The sequence below is a fragment of the Procambarus clarkii genome, chromosome 54, assembly GCF_040958095.1.
Source record: "Procambarus clarkii isolate CNS0578487 chromosome 54, FALCON_Pclarkii_2.0, whole genome shotgun sequence".
Lineage (NCBI taxonomy): Eukaryota > Metazoa > Arthropoda > Malacostraca > Decapoda > Cambaridae > Procambarus > Procambarus clarkii.
In genome coordinates this window covers 33,698,860-33,718,325 of record NC_091203.1, presented here as the reverse complement: position 1 = coordinate 33,718,325, position 19,466 = coordinate 33,698,860, and the positions used below count along the sequence as shown (strand labels likewise).

The following is a 19,466-nucleotide window of genomic DNA, read 5'->3' as shown; positions in this document are numbered from 1 at the left end:
AGCGAGTAACTGTCAACCATATAAAATCTAGTCCAAGTGCAGTGAAAAGCTCTGTACCTCAGGGTACAGTCCTTGCACCGCTGCTTTTCCTTATTCTCATATCAGATATAGACAAAAATACAAGTCACAGCCTCGTATCATCCTTTGCAGATGACACAAAAATCAGTATGAAAATTACCTCGGCTGAGGACATTGAAAAACTTCAAGCTGATATTAATAAAGTTTTCGACTGGACATCAGAAAATAACATGATGTTTAACAGTGATAAATTCCAGGTACTCAGGTACGGTAAAAATGAGGACCTTAAACATAATACAGAGTACAAAACGCAATCAAATGTACCCATAGTAGGAAAACAGCATGTAAAGGATTTGGGAATAATAATGTCTGACGACCTAACGTTTAAGGAGCATAACCAAGCAAATATTGCGACAGCCAGAAAAATGATAGGATGGATTACGAGAACTTTCAAATCCAGGGATCCCATCACAATGGTTGTACTCTTCAAGTCACTTGTGTTGTCCCGTCTTGAGTACTGCTCAGTACTCACTTCCCCCTTCAGAGCAGGAGAGATTGCTGAAATAGAGGGAATACAGAGAACATATACGGCACGCATAGACGCAATAAAGCACCTAAATTATTGGGATCGTCTCAAAGCCCTCCAAATGTACTCACTAGAAAGAAGACGAGAGAGATATCAAATAATATACACCTGGAAGATACTGGAGGGCCAAGTACCAAATCTACACAGTAAAATACCAACGTACTGGAGTAAACGATATGGAAGAAAATGTAGACTAGAACCAGTGAAGAGCAGAGGTGCCATAGGCACAATCAGAGAACACTGTATAAACATCAGAGGTCCGCGGTTGTTCAACGTCCTCCCAGCAAGCATAATATTGCCTGAACAACCGTGGACATTTTCAAGAGGAAACTAGATTTATTCCTCCAAGGAGTGCCGGACCAACCGGGCTGTGGTGGGTATGTGGGCCTGCGGGCCGCTGCAAGCAACAGCCTGGTGGACCAAACTCTCACAAGTCAAGTCTGGCCTCGGGCCGGGCTTGGGGAGTGGAAGAACTCCCAGAACCCCATCAACCAGGTATCAACCAGATGTCTTGTACGAACTTGGTTCCGAGTTCTCTGTCCCAATGTATATCACATAGGAATTTATTCATCTCCTCATAGTTTCCCATTCGGTACGCCAGCCCTTTGTTTCCAAGTTCTTTTTTTGGGGGTGATAATTCCTAGCTCAACCATGTACTCAAAGCTCAATACACTATGATCACTCAAGCCCAAGGGGGCTTCCAACTTAACTACCCTTATATCCGACTCATTTAGGGTAAATATCAGATCAAGCAAGGCTGGTTCATCCCCTCCTCTCGTTCTTGTCGGTCCCTTGACGTGTTGACTTAGAAAGTTTCTTGTTGCCACATCCAGCAGCTTAGCTCTCCTTATGTCTAGGCCTCCATGTGGGTCTCTGTTCCCCCAATCTATCTTTCCATGGTTGAAGTCTCCCATGATTAGTAGCCTGGATCCGTTCCTGCTAGCCACAGAAGCTGCTCTCTTTATTATATCGATGGTGGCCAAGTTGTTTCTATCATATTCCTGTCTGGGTCTTCTGACAATCGGTGGGGGGTTATATATGACTACTACTATAATTTTCTGTCCTCCAGTTGCTATGGTGCCTGATATGTAGTCACTGAAACCTTCACAGTTCTGTATTACCATCTCTTCGAAACTCCAACCTTCTCTTAGTAGCAAAGCTACACCACCTCCTCCTCTCCCTTCTCTCTCTTTCCTCACTACATAGTAGCCCTGTGGAAACACTGCATTTGTTATGGTGTTTGTTAGCTTTGTTTCTGTGAGTGCTATTATGGTTTCTTCTAGTGCCCATTCTCCGAGTTCACTTGTTTTATTTGTAATTCCATCAATGTTAGTGTACATTGCCTTGAAGCTCACTTTCTTCAGTTCATTTTCTTGTCCCTTTTTTGGCGAGCATTCTGCTGGTGTGGGAAGCTTTTCAGTGGTGAGATGATCTGTGAGGTGGTTTGCAGGGTCTCAGAGGAGTTTGGGGTGAGGGGTGGGGGTTTCAGGGAAGGGGGGACAGGTAGGGTGTGGGTTAAGGAGATAGGGGGGACATGGAGGATACGGGGTGATGAGGGAGGAGGGATAGGAAGGGTATGAGATGAAGGGGGAGGGGGGGACAGTGGGGGAAAGGTGGGAGGGGGGACATGATGGGAATGATGAATGGATGACAGGGTAAGAATGGGGAATGGATGACAGGGTAAGAATGGGGTGTGGGGGAGGGAGGGTTAAGTGGGGGCAGGTAGGGTGAGGGGAAAGGAGGGTTTCTATGCAGAAGGGGATGGTGGTGTTGCCCTCCCCTCTGGTGTCGCTGGGATGCTGGCTTTGGGTTCGCCTCTTGTCACTAGGATTGTTGTGTTGGGGGCTGTGATTTCCTGGTTTCTCCTCTCTCCCTGCGCTTCCTCCTTGCCTCTGCTGCCCTGGCTCTCTTCTCCTTCGTCCTGTCCCTTTGCAGGAATACTTTCTTGTATCTCTCCACATGCTGCAGTCGACTCTTCCTTTCGAGAATATCCTCCTTCGTGGTTTCGTTTGTAAACACCACCTTTACAAGTCGGTTTCTGTCCTTGTTGTACCAGCCCAACCTGAAAACCTTCTCAATGTTTCGTTCAGCCCCCTTCCATCTGTAATCCCTTCAGTAGCCCCTGTACTGCCTCTCTATCCTTGCTATTCCATTCCTGTGTGTGTTTGTGTGTGTGTGTGTGTGTGTGTGTGTGTGTGTGTACTCACCTAATTGTGCTTGTGGGGGTTGAGCTTTGGCTCTTTGGTCCCGCCTCTCAACTGTCAATCAACTGGTGTACAGATTCCTGAGCCTACTGGGCTCTATCATATGTACATTTGAAACTGTGTATGGAGTCAGCCTCCACCACATCACTTCCTAGTGCATTCCATTTATTAACTACTCTGACACTGAAAAAATTCTTTCTAACGTCTCTGTGGCTCATCTGGGTACTAAGTTTCCACCTGTGTCCCCTTGTTCGTGTCCCACCCGTGCTAAAGAGTTTGTCTTTGTCCACCCTGTCAATTCCCCTGCGAATTTTGTAGGTGGTTATCATGTCTCCCCTTACTCTTCTGTTTTCCAGGGATGTGAGGTTCAGCTCCTTTAGCCTTTCCTCGTAGCTCAATCCTCTCAGTTCCGGGACGAGCCTGGTGGCATACCGCTGAATCTTCTCTAACTTTGTCTTGTGTTTAACTAGGTATGGACTCCAGGCTGGAGCTGCATACTCCAGGATTGGTCTTACATAAGTGGTATACAGGGTTCTGAAAGATTCCTTACACAAGTTTCTGAAGGCAGTTCTTATGTTGGCCAGTCTAGCATATGCCGCTGATGATATTCTTTTGATGTGGGCCTCTGGGGACAGGTTCGGTGTGATATCAACCCCCAGATCCTTCTCTCTATTTGATTCTTGCAGGATTTCCCCTCCCAGATGATACCTTGTGTTCAGCCTCCTGCTCCCTTCGCCTAATTTCATCACCTTACACTTTCCAGAGTTGAACTTCAGCAGCCATTTTCTAGACCATTCCTCCAGTTTATCCAGGTCATCCTGTAGTCTCTGTCTATCTTCATCCGTCTTGATTCTTCTCATAATTTTTACATCATCAGCAAACATCGAGAGGAATGAGTCTATACGCTCTGGAAGATCGTTCACATATATTAGAAACAGGATGGGTCCAAGTACTGAGCCCTGTGGGACTCCGCTGGTGACATCTCGCCACTCTGATGTCTTCCCCCTCACCGTTACTCGCTGTTTCCTGTTGCTTAAGTACTCCCTTATCCACTGGAGCACCTTCCCTTTTACTCTTGCCTGTTGCTCCAACTTTTTTAACAGCCTTTTATGGGGTACTGTGTCAAAGGCTTTTTGGCAATCCAGGAAAATGCAGTCGGCCCACCCTTCTCTTTCCTGCCTAATTTTCGTTGCCTGGTCATAAAATTCTATTAAACCTGTGAGGCACGATTTACCATCTCTGAACCCATGTTGGTGGTGCCTTACAAAGATATTTCCTTTTCCTCACGATCATCTCCAGCACCTTGCATGGTATACAAGTTAAGGAAACTGGCCTGTAATTCAGTGCCTCTTGCCTGTCACCCTTTTTGTATGTGTGTGTGTATGTGTGTGTTTTGTATGTGTGTTGTGTATGTGTGTGTGTGTGTGTGTGTGTGTGTGTGTGTGTGTGTGTGTGTGTGTGTGTGTGTGTGTGTGTGTGTGTGTGTGTGTGTGTGTGTGTGTGTGTGTGTGTGTGTGTGTACTCACCTAATTGTACTCACCTAATTGTGCTTGCGGGGGTTGAGCTCTGGCTCTTTGGTCCCGCCTCTCAACCGTCAATCAACTGGTGTACAGATTCCTGAGCCTATTGGGCTCTATCATATCTACATTTGAAACTGTGTATGGAGTCAGCCTCCACCACATCACTTCCTAATGCATTCCATTTGCTAACTACTCTGACACTGAAAAAGTTCTTTCTAACGTCTCTGTGGCTCATTTGGGTACTCAGCTTCCACCTGTGTCCCCTTGTTCGCGTCCCACCAGTGTTGAAAAGTTCATCCTTGTTTACCCGGTCGATTCCCCTGAGGATTTTGTAGGTTGTGATCATGTCCCCCCTTACTCTTCTGTCTTCCAGTGTCGTGAGGTGCATTTCCCGCAGCCTTTCCTCATAACTCATGCCTCTTAGTTCTGGGACTAGTCTAGTAGCATACCTTTGGACTTTTTCCAGCTTCGTCTTGTGCTTGACAAGGTACGGGCGCCATGCTGGGGCCGCATACTCCAGGATTGGTCTTACATATGTGGTGTACAAGATTCTGAATGATTCCTTACACAGGTTCCTGAACGCCGTTCTGATGTTAGCCAGCCTCGCATATGCCGCAGACGTTATTCTCTTTATGTGGGCTTCAGGAGACAGGTTTGGTGTGATATCAACTCCTAGATCTTTCTCTCTGTCTGTTTCATTAAGTACTTCATCTCCTATTCTGTATCCTGTGCCTGGCCTCCTGTTTCCACTGCCTAGTTTCATTACTTTGCATTTACTCGGGTTGAACTTCAACAGCCATTTGTTGGACCATTCACTCAGTCTATCCAGGTCATCTTGTAGCCTCCTACTATCATCCTCTGTTTCAATCCTCCTCATAATTTTTGCATCGTCGGCAAACATTGAGAGGAACGAATCTATACCCTCTGGGAGATCATTTACATATACCAGAAACAGTATAGGTCCAAGGACTGACCCCTGCGGGACTCCACTTGTGACGTCTCGCCAATCTGAGACCTCACCCCTCACACAGACTCGTTGTCTCCTGTTGCTTAGGTATTCCTCTATCCACCGGAGTACCTTCCCTCTCACTCCAGCCTGCATCTCCAACTTTCGCACTAGCCTCTTGTGTGGCACTGTATCAAAGGCTTTCTGACAATCCAAAAATATGCAGTCTGCCCACCCTTCTCTTTCTTGCCTTATTTTTGTTGCCTGGTCGTAGAATTCAAGTAACCCTGTGAGGCAGGACCTGCCATCCCTGAACCCATGTTGATGCTGTGTTACAAAGTTCCTTCGCTCCAGATGCTCCACTAGTTTTTTTCGCACAATCTTCTCCATCAGTTTGCATGGTATGCAGGTTAGGGACACTGGCCTGTAGTTCAGTGCCTCCTGTCTATCCCCTTTCTTGTATATCGGGACTACGTTAGCTGCTTTCCAAATATCTGGCAGTTCCCCTGTTGCCAGTGATTTGTTATACACTATGGAGAGTGGTAGGCTCAGTTCTCTTGCTCCTTCCTTTAGAACCCAAGGGGAGATTCCATCTGGGCCTATAGCCTTCGTCACGTCTAACTCTAGTAAACACTTCCTTACTTCCCCACTGGTAATCTCAAACTCTTCCAGTGGTTCCTGGTTAGCTATTTCCTCACTTACCTCTGGAATTTCTCCTTGTTCTAAGGTGAAGACCTCCTGGAATTTCTTATTCAATTCCTCACACACTTCCTTGTCATTTGTAGTGAATCCTTCCGCCCCTATCCTTAATCTCATAACCTGTTCCTTTACTGTTGTTTTTCTCCTAATGTGGCTATGCAACAATTTAGGCTGAGTCTTTGCCTTGCTTGCGATGTCATTTTCGTATTGTCTTTCTGCCTCTCTTCTCATCCTGACATATTCATTCCTGGCATTCTGGTATCTTTCTCTGCTCTCCAGTGTCCTGTTATTCCTATAGTTTCTCCATGCCCTTTTACTTTGCTGCTTAGCTAGCCTACATCTTTGATTAAACCATGGGTTTCTCATCTTCATTTCTCTGTTTTCCTTTTGGACTGGGACAAACTTGTTTGCTGCGTCCTTGCACTTCTGCGTGATGTAATCCATCATATCTTGGGCCGTCTTTCCCCTGAGCTCTGTTTCCCATGCTATATCTGTTAGGAATTTTCTTATCCCCTCATAGTTTCCCTTTCGGTATGCTAACCTTTTGGTTTCGGTATCCCTCCTCGAGTTCAATAACCCTTCTTCAATCAAGTACTCAAACACCAGTACACTGTGGTCGCTCATTCCTACTGGGTCCTCAAAACCGATTTCTCTTATGTCGGAGTCGTTCAGAGTGAAGACTAGGTCGAGTCTCGCTGGTTCGTCATTGCCTCTCATCCTTGTGGGTTCTCTGACATGCTGCGTTAAAAAGTTGCTTGTCACCACCTCCAATAGTTTGGCTCTCCATGTATCCTCGCCTCCATGCGGTTCCTTGTTCTCCCAGTCAATCTTTTCGTGATTGAAGTCGCCCATGATGAGCAGGTGGGATCTATTTCTACAGGCAGCAGAGGCTGCCCTCTCAATTATAGTGTTAACTGCCTTGTTGTTGTTTTCATACTCTTGACTGGGTCTCCTGTCATTTGGTGGAGGGTTGTATATTACTGCTACTACTATTCTTGGTCCTCCCATTGTTATGGTGCCTGCTATGTAGTCTCTGAACTCCTCACAGCCCGGGATGGCCATCTCCTTAAAACTCCATTCCCTTCTCATGAGTAGGGCCACTCCGCCTCCTCCTCTACCTTCCCTCTCTTTCCTTATTACTGTATACTCCTGGGGAAACACGGCATTCGTTATGATTCCAGAGAGTTTTGTTTCAGTGAGTCCGATTACATCTGGGTTAACTTCTTGTGCTCTTTCCCTTAGTTCACTTGTCTTGCTTGTGATCCCATCTATGTTCGAGTACATCACCCTGAAACTGACTCTCTTCTGCTTCTTTTCTGGGGGGGGACCTTTGGGATTTGGGGTGAGTGGGAGTTGGGGGGACCTGGCACGGGGGGATTGGTTGAGGAGGGAGGGCTTGGGGTGGTGGGGGAGAGGGGGAGGGTACAGGGGGTGGATAATAGGGGGAGGGTACAGGGGGTGGATAAGAGGGGGAGGGTACAGGGGGTGGGTAAGAGAGGGAGGGTTGGGGAAGCATGGGGGGAGGAGAGGCTGTGGGGGATAGGGGAGATGGGGGGGCTTGGGGGGAGAGAAAAGGGTGGAGGGCTTGGGGGGCGTGGGGGAAAAGGGAGGGCTGAGGTGGGTGAGGAAGAGGTGAGGGTTTAGGGGAGTGGGGGAGAGGGGAAGACTTAGGTGGGGTGGGGGAGAGTGGGGGGCTTAGGGGGGAGGGGGAGAAGGGAGGGCATGGGGGTGGGAGAGACAGGAAGGCATGTAGGAGAAGGGAGGGCATGGGGGATGGGGGGGAAGGGAGGTCCTGGGGAGAGGGGTGAGGGGAAGAAGGGGGGTGAGTGGGGGGAGGGGGGTGGGTGGGGGGAGGGTGCCCTAGGTGGGTACTTAGTGGGGGGGCTGACAGGGGATGGGGCAGGTTGGGTGTCTGTTGGGTAGAATGTGTGGGTGGTGCCCCAATCCCTGTGGCTGTTGCACTGTTTGAGGAGGGTTCTCCACTTCCCTCTGGGATTGTAGGGTTCTGGGTTGTGGTACTCTGATTTCCTTCTCTCTCCCTGCGCTCCTTCCTCGCGTCTGCTGTCCGTATTCTCTCTTCCCTTGTCATATCCCTCTGCAGGAATATTTTCTTGAACTTCTCTACTCCTTTTAGACAACACTTCCTTGCTAGCAGTTCCATGTGTGTGTGTGTGTGTGTGTGTGTCTGTGTGTGTATGTGTGTACTCACCTAGTTTTGCACGCGGAGGTTGTTGGAAATAACCAACAGTTTTTATATATCTTTGTATTTTATGCAACCTTTGTATTAACCACAAGTAGTTACTAAAATTACTAACTTGTAGATTTTATCATTATCATGATTTATTTAGACATATTGCCAGATTCTTCCTAGTCAGAGTGACGACGTGAGGAACGACAGGCAGTAACATGAATTCTCTCCACATTTAGTTGGATTTATAATCGAGTCCAGTTTATCATTTCCTTTACTAAATATAATTACTTACTAATAAGTTTAATCTCGTAGTATACTACTACTTACTGGAACACCCTTATTTAATTAATATTAAACATTCTAGAGGAAACTACTTTAATGTAAATGATTTTACTTTAATTTCCTCGATTGGCTGTACAACTTTAATAAGTCAATTTATGTTACGAGAAATTCTATTTTATCACAGAAGAATTTAATGTGATATTAATACTCGTCATTACCTCTTCCTTCCTTAGTCTATTACGATATATACATATACATTTACGCTCGAGATGTCTATCGAGAGCCGCACATGCGCAATAAGGAAGAGGAGGAAGACGGGAGAGCGTCACTAGACAAAAGAACGAGAGAGCACGACGTGGACGCCATTGACAGCGTGTAGCTGAGCTACGTTTTGATCCCATTTATTTCGCTCTAACGACCAGTAGAGCGGTGCCACGTTATCTGGCACAATAGCCGTGTCCTCGACTAGCATATGAGCAATTCCAAAGTCAACGCCTTTCAAACAACAGCTGAAGGACGAGGAACTGCTCAAGTCTCTACATCAACGGACACGCGGCTCGGCAGCTAGGTTTACCTTTTTGTTGTTATGTGGCCACAATTAACATTTAGGCTAGTTGTCGTTAGGCCGTAGAACAAACAAATAAATTCCGTACGTGTCTTGAGTAGTTATACAATCTGAATAGATGATTATTTTTATTATTTCTCTATAGAAGAAATTTACAGTGCTTGAATATAAATTGCACAGATATTGGCTGAAATTTCCTAGTTATCCTCATGATTTAGGATTTATTTGTAGTTACTTATTATGTAGAAGATTTCTACAATGTAATTGCCTTTCAGTACCAAGGCGACGCCAACCGAGGTGCTAGGCTTCCCACCGTTCTGTGCAACAATTTGCCCTATGCAACACGTCGGTGGTGGAGCGTAGCAACTGATTACACTTCACTAGATTTACAGCTAAGCTCTCCCTTTTTTATCTGTAGCAATAACTCTATAATTACAGTAGTGATTTCTAAAAGAGATCAATTATACTAACCCATTGATTTACTGATACTGTTCAACATTTCAGTAGTATATTGAGGAGCATTTACCTCCAATTAATATTATATATTAAACCTTATTTACTTTCATATTTTACTTACTCTGGTGAAGAACCAGCACCAGAATAATGCTAGGTATGTATTAATCTTTTAGCATGTGACCCCCCAATTTTGTGTAAGTTAATTTGACTCCATTTATATCAGAAATACAGTTACACTAAGATCCATAGGACACTATTTCTTGGGATCAGTTTTTCCATTGCTTTATTTTGTTTTCCACTTTTTTTCAAAAGGTGGTGGTCCTTCATAGCTATCGAAGCATATATTTAATTATTCGTTATTGGAGTCAGGTTTTCCCCTACAAAATTTTGGTCACTTCGGACCGGATGAATCATAATCAATGCTAAATATACAGGTTCTCGGACAATTTTGGTCCTTCGAACCTAGATAGCTGAAAATCAAGCTATCCTCAATCATTATTAATTAACCATTTACTAACACCAACTAGTGTGTTAACATTATTAGGTTATGTACCAATATATTTCATTATTTACGGCTGTCAGCAGACTGCCCATATTACAGCCTAAAACTCATTAATTAACATCAACATTTCTATTAATACTTTATGTATAAAGAAGCCTTAGTGTTATATATTTATAATTTTACTTGTATTTCTAAGCACAAACATATATATCAAAAGAAAAAATCCCAAATACATAGCACTATATATCTATATTACTACACCATTGCATATATTCCAAACTTTGATGAAGTAGGATAATTAGACTGTAATTGTACTAATGTTTGTACAAATACAGCCTAAACCATTTAGTCATTCCTAGGTAGGAATTATTTAGCGAGTACTGTACTAGACAGTACTGGTGTACATACATATTATTTAGATTGTGCTGACCCTGATTTGGGGTGGGATCGCCAAAACCCTTTTTGTGCTTTTAACATATTATTTCGTGTATTTTTTTTTTTTGAGTACTGCCGAATGTTCACTGTTGGATCGAATGGTGATAATTGATGAGCTAGCCGGACGAAAATCCATTAGTGGCATTCGAGTACTACTGAAAATATTAGCTATCTATTGTTAGGTAGGTAAATTAACCTCTAAATGAGGTAGTATAGTCGATTCAAATACATTAGGCTATTATATTGATATTGAACTCTATTGAATAAGCCAATATCCCAGTTACATCAGTAACAACTATTTACTATCAGACCAGCCTTTACCCAGCAAGATGGAAGCGGCTGTTAAAATGAAAAGGACCCTTATCGGTCTGAAAGGTCATTTGACCCGACAGATTACCAAGTGTCAAAATCTGTCACAACAGTCACCTGTTGACTACATTGAATTAGAGGACTTACTTCAAGTTGCTGAAGGTAAATTCGAGCATATTAAACAACATATGAATATGTACTTGACAGAACTTTACCAAACCTCAATAGGTGAAACTAAACTTGAGGACATTGTCAATAATTTAGCCAAGTACGAAGATGATATACAGGTTAAACTTCAACCCTTTAAAAAGCAAATTGTTAAAAACAAATTAATTAACAACAGCCTCTACTGCACATCCAGATCCTGATGTCAAATTACCTCAGATCAATATACCCACATTCTCTGGTAACGAGAATGAGAGTTGGGATGATTTCTGGAGTAAATTCGTGGATGCAGTAGACTCTAAAACTAACATCCCTCAAACAACCAAGTTCACTTATTTACAAGGCTTGTTACGAAATGAAGCCTTGAAGGTAATATCTAACATAACACTGACCAGTGATGGTTACGACCTAGCTGTTCAATTGCTTAAGAGCAACTACGATAACAAAGAAAGGACTATTACTATCTTAGTTCAAAAATTACTGGATTTACGATCTGCTAATAATTCTACAGATTCTCTCCAAACTTTCAAACTAGAGTTAGAATCTTTACTCAAGGCCTTAAGCCTTAAAGTCCAAATTCAGACTGCTGAATGGATGACAAAAGTAGTTGTAAGGCGCAAATTACCAAGAGAAACTTTAGATAAATTGTGTACTATGTACAATAAAACCTCTCTGACCATGAATGAAATTACAGAAGGTTTACATACCCTAGTCGAAAGACAAAGAGCCAACCAAGAAGGGAAGAGTGTTTCAAACTTCTCTACTAACTCTCATCATAAACCCCAACGTACTGCAACTACTGTAGTAAAACCAGATTTCAATAAATCATCTCCGAAATGGATATCTGGAAATGTAGGTACATACACAGTGAACCCTATAAACTCTGTAGTGAGCACCACTCCTACAGTGAAGAAGTGTTTGTTCTGCAATAATGAACATCTTACTTATAAGTGTAGTACTTATCCAGACCATAACACCCGAATTCATCGTTTGCAAGAATTACACAGATGCACAAGGTGCACGGGTCCTCATGACCCCAATAGCTGTACTGTCTCCTTACGTATGTGCAACAAGTGCCACAAGGGTAGACACCATTATTCCTTGTGTGGTAGTGATCAATCAAGATCAACCAATCCTCATAAGAAGACTACAAATTCTACTTCTGTACAGTATTGCAAGGTGCATCAAGACATAAGTGTACTTGCAACAGAGTCGAATAACACAACTACGTTACCAACAGCTCAATTAAAATTAATTACTAAGGGATCTAAAAATTTCCACTCGTGGTCTCTTTGACGAAGGTTCTCAGAAAACTTTTATTTCTCAACAGATAGTTGATCAGTTGAAACTGAAGCCTATTGCTCGAGTGTATTTGAATATCTCTGGATTCCTAACCAATAGTGAACCTCGTGACTACCAGGTTGTTAAGGTCTTGGTACGTTTAGGAGGCTGCACCAGCCCAATTCAAGCCATAGTCGTTGACAAGATCCCCTCAGATTTACATGTTACAGGTCTTGCTCAAACAGTCAAATTTCTTAAACGCAGTGGTATTAGGCTAGCGGATCATAAAATAAATACAGACTGTCTCAACGATGTAGGTATTCTTATTGGAGCTGACTTTTATTATAGATTTATTACTGGATGCACCAGGCAACGAGGTGTAAACTTGTTACTGTCAGCTGTGGGTAAACTACTCACAGGACCGGTGTTGATCCAACAACATTCTAAATCTACTAGTAATCAACCAACTAATTCAATAGTGGCGTGACTAGGCCTAGAGCAGTCACCACTACATGACAGAGACGAAACCGAGGATGATGAGTCCAATCCCCCTGTTCACAAATTATGGGATATGGATACCTTAGACATAGTCCCTGATCAACCCAGTCCAGATGACACATGGACGTATCAACAATATCTTGTTACTGTGATTTTCCAAGATAATCAATATTGGGTGAGACTCCCATGGAAGCTGAACCACCCACAGCTTCCAGTAAATTATTTCATGGCCTCAACTCAATTAAATTCTCAATTAGCTAGGCTACGGAAGCAACCATGATGTGGCCATTATTTGCCACATCATGCTGTCCTGAAAGATTCAGTTACAACACCAATCAGGATTGTACTTAATTGTAGTGCCAAATTAAAGGCAGACAGTGTGTCACAAAATGATTGTCTACAAACTGGACCTAGCCTAACCCAAAGACTACAAGATGCCTTATTACGATTTCGCTCTGGTGTTTTCGCCTATACGACCGACATTAGTAAGGCCTTTTTAAGAGTAGGCTTACAAGAGACGGATCATGATTTTACTAAATTTCTCTGGGTGAAAGATCCACATGATCCTAATAGTGAAATCATTACTTATAGATTTCTCTCAGTACTGTTTGGAGCGATATCTTCACCATTCTTACTCCAGGCTACTCTGGATACACATCTTAAGAAGTCTAATAGCCCCTACAGGACTGAGATTAGCAACAATTTATATGTTGACAATTTTTAAGGAACCACTAATGATGAGAATAAACTACTGGAAATCTACCATGAGGCTAATCGTGAACTGTTGGGAGTTAACATGCCCCTACAGTCGTGGGCCTCCAATAATAAACAACTCCACCAAATAATCGAGGAAGAATTCCCTGATTATAAGGTACCTCACAAATTGAAAGTCTTAGGTATGGAGTGGAATACTTCCACAGACAAATTGGATATCAAGTCGGTGGATTTCAATCATTCACCTCTAGCCATGAGAAAACTACTCTCCCATGTCAGCAAGCTATTTGACCCTTTAGGCCTACTCAGTCCTATTCTAATTAAGGGTAAACTCCTTATGCAGGAGTGCTGGCAAAGGAATTTGAGGTGGGATGAAACGTTGCCGGAGGATATCCAAGAAAAATGGCAGCAGTTGATTCCTGATTACAACAAACTTAGTATTCTACAGTTTCCCCGAAATACCTTAGGACTAAATTTACCCACAAATTTACATGTATTCTGCGATGCCTCAGGCATAGTATATGGCTCAGTAGCCTCTCTAGTTAATACTCAACAATCATTTTTGCTTACATCTAAGGCAAGGGTAGCCCCGATTAAAAGGAGGTCACTACCCTAAATGGAATTAACTGCCTTATTAGTAGGTGTAAGACTGGCTCATTGCCTGATCAAAACCCTCAGTAATGTTCACCTTGGTGAAATAGTAGTGTGGTCAGACAATGAGGCAGTATTGCAGTGGGTAAAAAACAACAACAAAACTCCCTATGTCAGCAATCGAGTAAGGGAAATTCGAGAATTGTCTGCTGGTTATAAATTAAGACATGTCCCAACCAAGGACAATCCAGCTGACTATTTATCCAGAGGTTTGACTTTAAAGCAATTAATTAAAACCGAGATGTGGTTTAATGGACCCCAATGGCTAGTTAGTGGTCAGTGGCCCCAACTGAAGCCGCAATTCATTGTGACCAATGTCACTACCCCTGTTGTGGATCTGGAACCCCTTCGAATTTTAGCTATCAATCCTCATCGTTATTCCAATTTAAGCAAATTACTAAGAGTTACAGAAATTGTATTTGATTTCATCAACAAGATGGGGATCAAGTATCGATTTCCTTGTTCCATCAAAATATTGGGTCAAACAAGCTCAACAAGAGACTTATGGGAAGGAATATGAACATCTCCCAGAAAGGTTGAGTAAGTCTCTGGGCATCTGGCTTGACTCAGACAACTATAACATTTTTGAGATGCGGCAGACGTCTGCTACACACAGAAATAAATTTAGATACGAAGAATCCTATACTTCTTCCACGTCACCACATCATTACTAAACTCATAGTTTTACATTACCATGAGCATAATACATTGCATGGTGGAGTATTAGATACTCTTACTGAAACCAGACAACGTTTTTGGCTTCCCCAAGGTCGCCAAACTGTCAAATCTTTAATCAAGTCTTGTGTAATCTGCAAGAGATATGATGCTCGAGTGTGTCCTTATCTAGGGCCACCGCCCCTACCTAAGGAGCGAGTCGTCCACCTTCGTCCCTTTGAAACCACAGGTGTCGACTATACAGGAGCACTAATTTTAACAGGCACACCGGACAAGATTCCAGTGAAAGCCTACATTTGCCTTTTCACGTGTGCTACCACACGCGGAGTACATTTAGAAGTCACTTCTGACATGAGTGCAGAAGCCTTTCACAGATTTGCTGCACGAAGATCTTGCCCAAAATTAATGATCTCAGATAATGGATCTAACTTCGTGGCAGGAGAAGCGTGCTTACAAGAAATATGGAATCATCCAGAAGTACACTCTGTGCTCAAACAGAGACAATGCTATTGGAAATTTATTCCTCCAAGAGCACCATGGCACGGCGGTTTTTACGAAAGAATGGTGGGAACTGTTAAGAAATGCCTAAGAAAAACCTTACACCGGCAGAAAATTAATCTCACCGAGTTACAGACCCTTGTCGTGGAAATTGAAGCACGAGTCAACAACAGACCTCTAACCTACAAAACAGATGATTTCTCCCAAAGAGAACCCCTAAGCCCCTCTCATTTGATTCATGGTGGTCTTCTGAGCCCTCTAATATCTCTAGGAGACGAGGATCCAGCTGACCCTTCGTGTGTCAAAGCAAGTGACTTGGTGGAGAGTTATAGACACCTTTCAAGAGTAATAGAGAAGTGGAATGAGGTCTGGACACGTGAATATTTAACTGCTTTAAGAGAATATCATTATGGAGCTGCAAGCCCATACAATAAAGTTCAACTTAAACCAGGTGATCTGTTCCTAGTAGACAGTGATGGACCCAGGTCAGATTGGCCTATAGGTAAAATTGTTGACATCCATCCTGACCGCCATGGTGTATTACGAATTGTTAAAGTTCAGTGTCGAGGAACTACTACCTTGAAAACACTAGAAAAATTAGTACCTTTAGAGTTAGCAGAACACGAGTGTTCTACAGATATACCTGTAACCCAAGTTTCAGAGAACAATGATTCTACTCAACCGAGCACAAGACCATCAAGAGTCGCTGGTCAGAACTGCAAACAGAAACTTAAACAATATTTTAATTCTATTCAAGAGTAGATAACTTTATCATTTAAACTTGAGTTGACCACGCTGATGCAGTGATGAGTTGATGTCCAGTAATTAGTTACGATTCATAGTGACCCTGGACAGTAGCCTCACTGTATTGATGAGGTCTCCTTAATCTTAAATGAATCAATTATTCATAATATATTTTTTGTTAATATCCTTCTGTCTCTTACAAAGGAATTAATCAATAATTTTCAATGTTTATTTACGTCCCCATGTTGACTTAGTCATCTACCACAGATTCGGGACATTCGTTAGGTGCGTACTAACCTACTAACCCATGAATATAACTTCAGGATAGAGAAACAGGTGTACGTTAGTACTAATACCTGAACTACGACCCGGGTTTTCTCTCCCCGGAGTTATGTTGGAAATAACCAACAGTTTTTATACGTCTTTGTATTTTATGCAACCTTTGTATTAACCACAAGTAGTTACTAAAATTACTAACTTGTAGATTTTATCATTATCATGATTTATTTAGACATATTGCCAGATTCTTCCTAGTCAGAGTGACGACGTGAGGAACGACAGGCAGTAACATGAATTCTCTCCACATTTAGTTGGATTTATAATCGAGTCCAGTTTATCATTTCCTTTACTAAATATAGTTACTTACTAATAAGTTTAATCTCGTAGTATACTACTACTTACTGGAACTCCCTTATTTAATTAATATTAAACATTCTAGAGGAAATTACTTTAATGTAAATGATTTTACTTTAATTTCCTCGATTGGCAGTACAACTTTAATAAGTCAATTTATGTTACGAGAAATTATATTTTATCACAGAAGAATTTAATGTGATATTAATACTCGTCATTATCTCTTCGTTCCTTAGTCAATTGCGATATATACATATCCATTTACGCTCGAGATGTCTATCGAGAGCCGCGCATGCGCAATAAGGAAGAGGAGGAAGACGGGAGAGCGTCACTAGACAAAAGAACGAGAGAGCACGACGTGGACGCCATTGACAGCGTGTAGCAGAGCTACGTTTTGATCCCATTTATTTTGTTCCAACGACCAGTAGAGCGGTGCCACGTTATCTGGCACAATAGCCGTGTCCTCGACTGCATATGAGCAATTCCAAAGTCAACGCCTTTCAAGCAACAGCTGAAGGACGAGGAACTGCTCAAGTCTCTACATCAACGGACACGCGGCTCGGCAGCTAGGTTTACCTTTTTGTTATTATGTGGCCACAATTAACATTTAGGCTAGTTGTCGTTAGGCCGTAGAACAAACAAATAAATCCCGTACGTGTCTTGAGTAGTTTTACAATCTGAATAGATGATTATTTTTATTATTTCTCTAAAGAAGAAATTTACAGTGCTTGAATATAAATTGCACAGATATTGGCTGAAATTTCCTAGTTATCCTCATGATTTAGGATTTATTTGTAGTTACTTATTATGTAGAAGATTTCTACAATGTAATTGCCTTTCGGTACCAAGGCGACGCCAACCAAGTTGTTAGGCTTCCCACCGTTCCGTGCAACAATTTGCCCTATGCAACACGTCGTCGGTGGAGCGTAGCAACTGATTACACCTCACTAGATTTACAGCTAAGCTGTCCCTCTTTTATCTGTAGCAATAACTCTGTAATTACAGTAGTGATTTCTAAAAGAGATCAATTATACTAACCCATTGATTTACTGATACTGTTCAACATTTCAGTAGTATATTGAGGAGCATTTACCTCCAATTAATATTATATATTCAACCTTATTTACTTTCTTGTTTTTCTTCTTCAGGTGAAGAACCAGCATCAGAATAATGCTAGGTATGTATTAATCTTTTAGCATGTAACCCCCCAATTTTGTGTAAGTTAATTTGACTCCATTTATATCAGAAATACAGTTTCACTAAGATCCATAGGACACTTGTTCTTGGGATCAGTTTTTTCCATTGCTTTATTTTGTTTTCCACTTTTTCTGAAAAAAGTGTTGGTCTTTCATAGCTATCGAAGCATATATTTAATTATTAGTTATTGGAGTCAGGTTTTCCCCCCACAGAGGTGTAGCTCTGGCTCATTGGTCTCGCCTCTCATTTGTCAATCAACTAAGATTCCTGAGTCTACTGGGCGTCTCTATCAAATCTACATATCAAGCTGTGTATGGAATCTGCCTCCACCACATCACTATTTAATGCTTTCCATTTTTTAACTACTCTCACACTGAAAAAATTATTTCTAATGTCTCTGTGGCTCATTTGGATACTAAGTTTCCACCTGTGTCCCCTTGTCCATGAGGGTTATCATGTCTCCCCTTACTCCTCTGTTTTCCAGGGATGTGTGGTCAGCTCCCGTAACCTTTCTTCATAGCTCATACCTATCAGTTCCGGGACTAGTCTGGTGGCATACCTCGGAATCTTCTGTAAGAATAACCCGGGCAATAACTAACCCGGGCTAGTGTGCCCGGGCATCATAACAGCCCCCCCCTTGCGCAGGCTCCATTCCCCGCGGGGGCCCCCCCGGGTGCTGATCCCCACCCAGGGGCCCTCCAGTAAGGATCCCCACCCGGGGCCCTCCAGTGAGGATCCCCACCCGGGGCCCTCCAACAGTGATGGTACAGGTGACTCTACAACAGAGGATGATGGTGACTTCCGACTAGTCAAAAACAAAGGAAGCATGAGACGGGACAGGATACAGCGACAGGGTGAGCAGCAACAGCAGCAACATCAACAACAACAACAACAACGACAAGACGAAGACAGTGAGTGGCACACCCTAATCTTTCCTGCAATGGGATTGACAGCAGCAGAGAAGTACATATGGATTATTAAGGCTGGCCACGCCCACAGAGCAGAGTATCGCATAGAGAGCAGGTGTGTAGGTAGCAATGTCAGCGCACGAGTGCAGGGGAACATTGCCCTGAAGTACTTCACAGAGACCAGTCTTGAGTATCAAGGTAAGGATGTTAAAAGGTTGGAAGCAAACCCACAGACAAGACAAATTAAAATTATAATCAAGAACTACAGTATTCATGTTGACGTGGAATTTCTCGAGGACTATGAACAGATTGTTTGGGTCAAGCGCAACACTGGACCAAAGGGACTGCCCAAAATTCAAGCAATTGCTATGTGAAAGGGAGACCTGGCCCCAGTCATTAAAATACCAGGCTTGAGAGCGTGCAAAGTGGAGAGGTATATTGGCAGCCCGTCCTTATGTGGCAACGGTCAACGGGGGGATCACAGAAAGTTGCAATGTGATTGCCTAATTAAGTGTGGGTGTTGCAGTGGCTCTCACGACACCAAGCAGTGTCTGGCCAAGCTTACACCGAGTGGGGGGTGACGGGGTAATACCTTAATGTGTCAACTGCAAGCAGCCCCATCATGCTTGGAACAGGTATTGCAGCAAGAGGCCTGACTGGCAGGGCTTGAGAACAACACCAACGCAAACAGCAGGTGGACCAGTGAACTGGGGCGGGAATGGCTTCGTGAACAGTACCACAGCAAGCCAGGGTCCAGCCCGGGACCCGGCCCAGGGTTCAGCCTACAGT

At 43.0% G+C, this 19,466-nt stretch overlaps 2 protein-coding genes across 3 annotated transcripts in view; one reads left to right on the top strand and one right to left on the bottom strand.

Annotated features, from left to right (window-relative positions):
* The window catches only part of LOC123751960 (probable G-protein coupled receptor Mth-like 3), a 372,755-nt gene that overhangs the window by 343,161 nt on the left and 10,128 nt on the right, over positions 1–19,466 (bottom strand). The gene's annotated exons all lie outside the window — the stretch shown is intronic.
* LOC138352784 (uncharacterized) lies at positions 15,049–15,957 on the top strand. Its single transcript, XM_069305374.1, has one exon. The coding sequence runs from the start codon at positions 15,049–15,051 to the stop codon at positions 15,955–15,957; it is 909 nt and encodes a 302-aa protein (XP_069161475.1).

Bases quoted from the DNA above. Each gene is read 5' to 3' on its own strand.
- LOC138352784 (XM_069305374.1), top strand. From the start codon at position 15,049: ATGAGTGCAGAAGCCTTTCACAGATTTGCTGCACGAAGATCTTGCCCA.